This window comes from Montipora capricornis, chromosome 9 (assembly GCF_036669925.1).
Source record: "Montipora capricornis isolate CH-2021 chromosome 9, ASM3666992v2, whole genome shotgun sequence".
Taxonomy (NCBI): Eukaryota; Metazoa; Cnidaria; class Anthozoa; order Scleractinia; family Acroporidae; genus Montipora; species Montipora capricornis.
The window spans coordinates 19,916,319-19,918,818 of record NC_090891.1 but is presented as its reverse complement, the minus strand read 5'-3'; the positions used below and the strand labels follow the sequence as shown (position 1 = coordinate 19,918,818).

The following is a 2,500-nucleotide window of genomic DNA, read 5'->3' as shown; positions in this document are numbered from 1 at the left end:
CAAAGACATAGACTTCACGAGGAACCAAAATCCTCTCCCGGGAGCTTTCCAAGAGGATGACAACCGAGAACGGCGTAAAACAGATTGAAAACGATATAACGATCGAAGCTAACAAACGATTCAATCGAATCTCGTCCGGATTTACAGCCGATGCGAACATTTGGGCATTGTGATTTCTAGGAAAGCGCCAAATCTTGAAATAACAGACAAAGATGACTTGGTAAGGCAAGAAAGTTTCGAAGACAGCAATTGGTATGACGAGGGCATAGCTTACCGTGCTGAAATCGAACAAGCATAGAAGAAAGCCAGGGTGAAACATGTTTGTCACTCCTGTTAAGTAGAAAAGGAAAGGCATCGCTGCTGTGGCAAACCAAGCGAAAAGAAGGGACAACAAGATCGTGGTCCTCGAGACCAGTCGACGATGAGTGTTCGGATAAACGACTGTTAAAAGTCTGTTCGCCGCAATCAATGCTAAAGTTACCAATGATGTGGTTCCGAGCATTACTGCCAGAGAAGCCTGAAGCCAACATGCCACGTTTCCAAAAATCCATCGGCCGAGAAAAGCCGAGACACAACATAGGGGCATCGCCAAAGTGGCAAGAATAATATCTCCTACTGCCAAAGAGACGATGTAGAAATTCGCAGACGTCCGTAGACTGGGATTTCTGTAAAAGGCCATTAACACCAAAACATTGCCCACGATGGAAATTATGTTAATAATACAAAAAAGTGTGAATTCAACTACGACGAGAAGTGTGTGTCGATTGAGTAGCAGTTCGCTTAAGACTTCCTGTCTTTTGCCGGCTGTTTCAGACATAGCTTCCAGTTTTGTGGCGTTGTGGGCGAGAAAGCAAGGTATATCTTGTTCAAGAAGGCGAAGAAAAGATGACCCCTCTAGAAGTATACAAACAGCGGGGCCCAGAGAAAAAAGGCTGTATTTCTGTAAATATTTTCCTTTTCGCAAAAATAAGCGGTCTCCAGACGTGTTACCCTGCTCAAAATTAAATATGTTAGTTAAATAATATTAACCATGGAAGGCCGTATTGGAACTTGTTGCGAACAATACAATTACATCCCTAAACGTCAAAGATAGATGCCAAACTATATATTTCATATGACAAGTTTCTCGTCACAATTGCAAACTTTCAATATTCATTCAAAACTTACGTTCGCATTATCTGTTTTTTTCATCATGACATTCTCCAAATAAACCGTATCCACCTGAAGGCGAAAAGTTAATTCGTATGCCACGTAACTTTACTTCGTATGGATGATGCACCGCACAACTCAATCTGGACGCATCTTGATTGATACATACCTGCATGACATGGGAACTCCTCACCGTACCTACCCTCGACCTCAAGCTTTGAAAGCTTTTTGCAAACATATAGCAAGGCAGGCGAAGAGAGGTTTTCGTCAGTATGACAGCTGTATGTCTAGCGAGGTTGAAAATATCTTGACCTCACCTACGGGTCAGAATGCCTCGAGAAGCATTTATAAACACGTCAGTCTGCTGCGACGACAAAAAAGTGTGAATTTAAATACGACGAGAAGTGGGTAGTGGCCAAAACGCGAGGCCAGGGTCAGGGTCCGGGTGTCTTTTTTTTCCAAATTTTTTGTTCCAATGTTTGTCGTTATTTTCCTGTAATGTTATTTAACAATTATTCGCCGAAGGCGAAGTGATTATCGGTGAATATTCACCGAGACGAAGTCGAGGTGAATATTCACCGATAATCACTGAGCCTGAGGCGAATAATTGTTTTAGTATAAATACACAGGTGATTATTTCAAAAAAGAGAGAAAAAAAAACATTTCAATGCGAAATCATCTTCACTTACAGTGGCAAACGACTACTGGCAGCCATTTTGTCCGTGGAGGTGATTATCAGCTGATAATCCGAGATAGCGAGCCAATGAGAGGACGCGATTTTGTATAATCACCTGTGTATTTATACTAAATTCGAATGTTCGGCATCTTTCCTTCATTTATGGTGGAAATTAGTCAAAAAAATATGGAACATACGGAAAGTAAGAGAATTTCAGACTAAAATTGTCCAGAGTTTTTGTGGGGAATATACGCTAACTCCTAGAGACACTGAAGGCTCGCTGAGCTCCACATTTTAAAACTACATTTTAATGTTTACTTCTTAAGCCCCGTTTACACGAGCAATTTTTATGTGACAACTTTTATGTGACAATTTTTATTTGCTCGTGTAGACGAGGGAAATTGGCCAATTTTTATGTGACAAATACATTTGCTGAAAAGCTGGCGTGTTAGCTTTTATGTGACAAATAAAAATTGTCATACACGGAAAATTGCTCGTGTAGGCGAGTCGTCACATAAAATGTGGCAAATATTGGTGGTCCCCAATCTTCCACTGAGAACGCGATCAAAATGGCGGCCTCCACGTCGACCAGTGCTGCTTCCAGTAGAGGAATTTAGTGGCCAGATCGATTAATGACTTTGTTGCTAGAGACCGTCAGAGAAAAGGAGAGTCTCT

At 41.4% G+C, this 2,500-nt stretch overlaps 1 protein-coding gene across 1 annotated transcript in view; it reads right to left on the bottom strand.

The window, feature by feature from the left end:
• LOC138016549 (melatonin receptor type 1A-like) overlaps positions 1–1,088 on the bottom strand; it is a 2,040-nt gene extending 952 nt beyond the window's left edge. The window contains exon 1 of the mRNA XM_068863721.1: positions 1–1,088. This exon is cut by the window's left edge and continues 952 nt beyond it. Coding sequence (XP_068719822.1) covers positions 1–817 — 817 coding nt within the window. The 5' untranslated portion in view covers positions 818–1,088.
• Between the last annotated feature and the right edge of the window lie 1,412 nt (positions 1,089–2,500).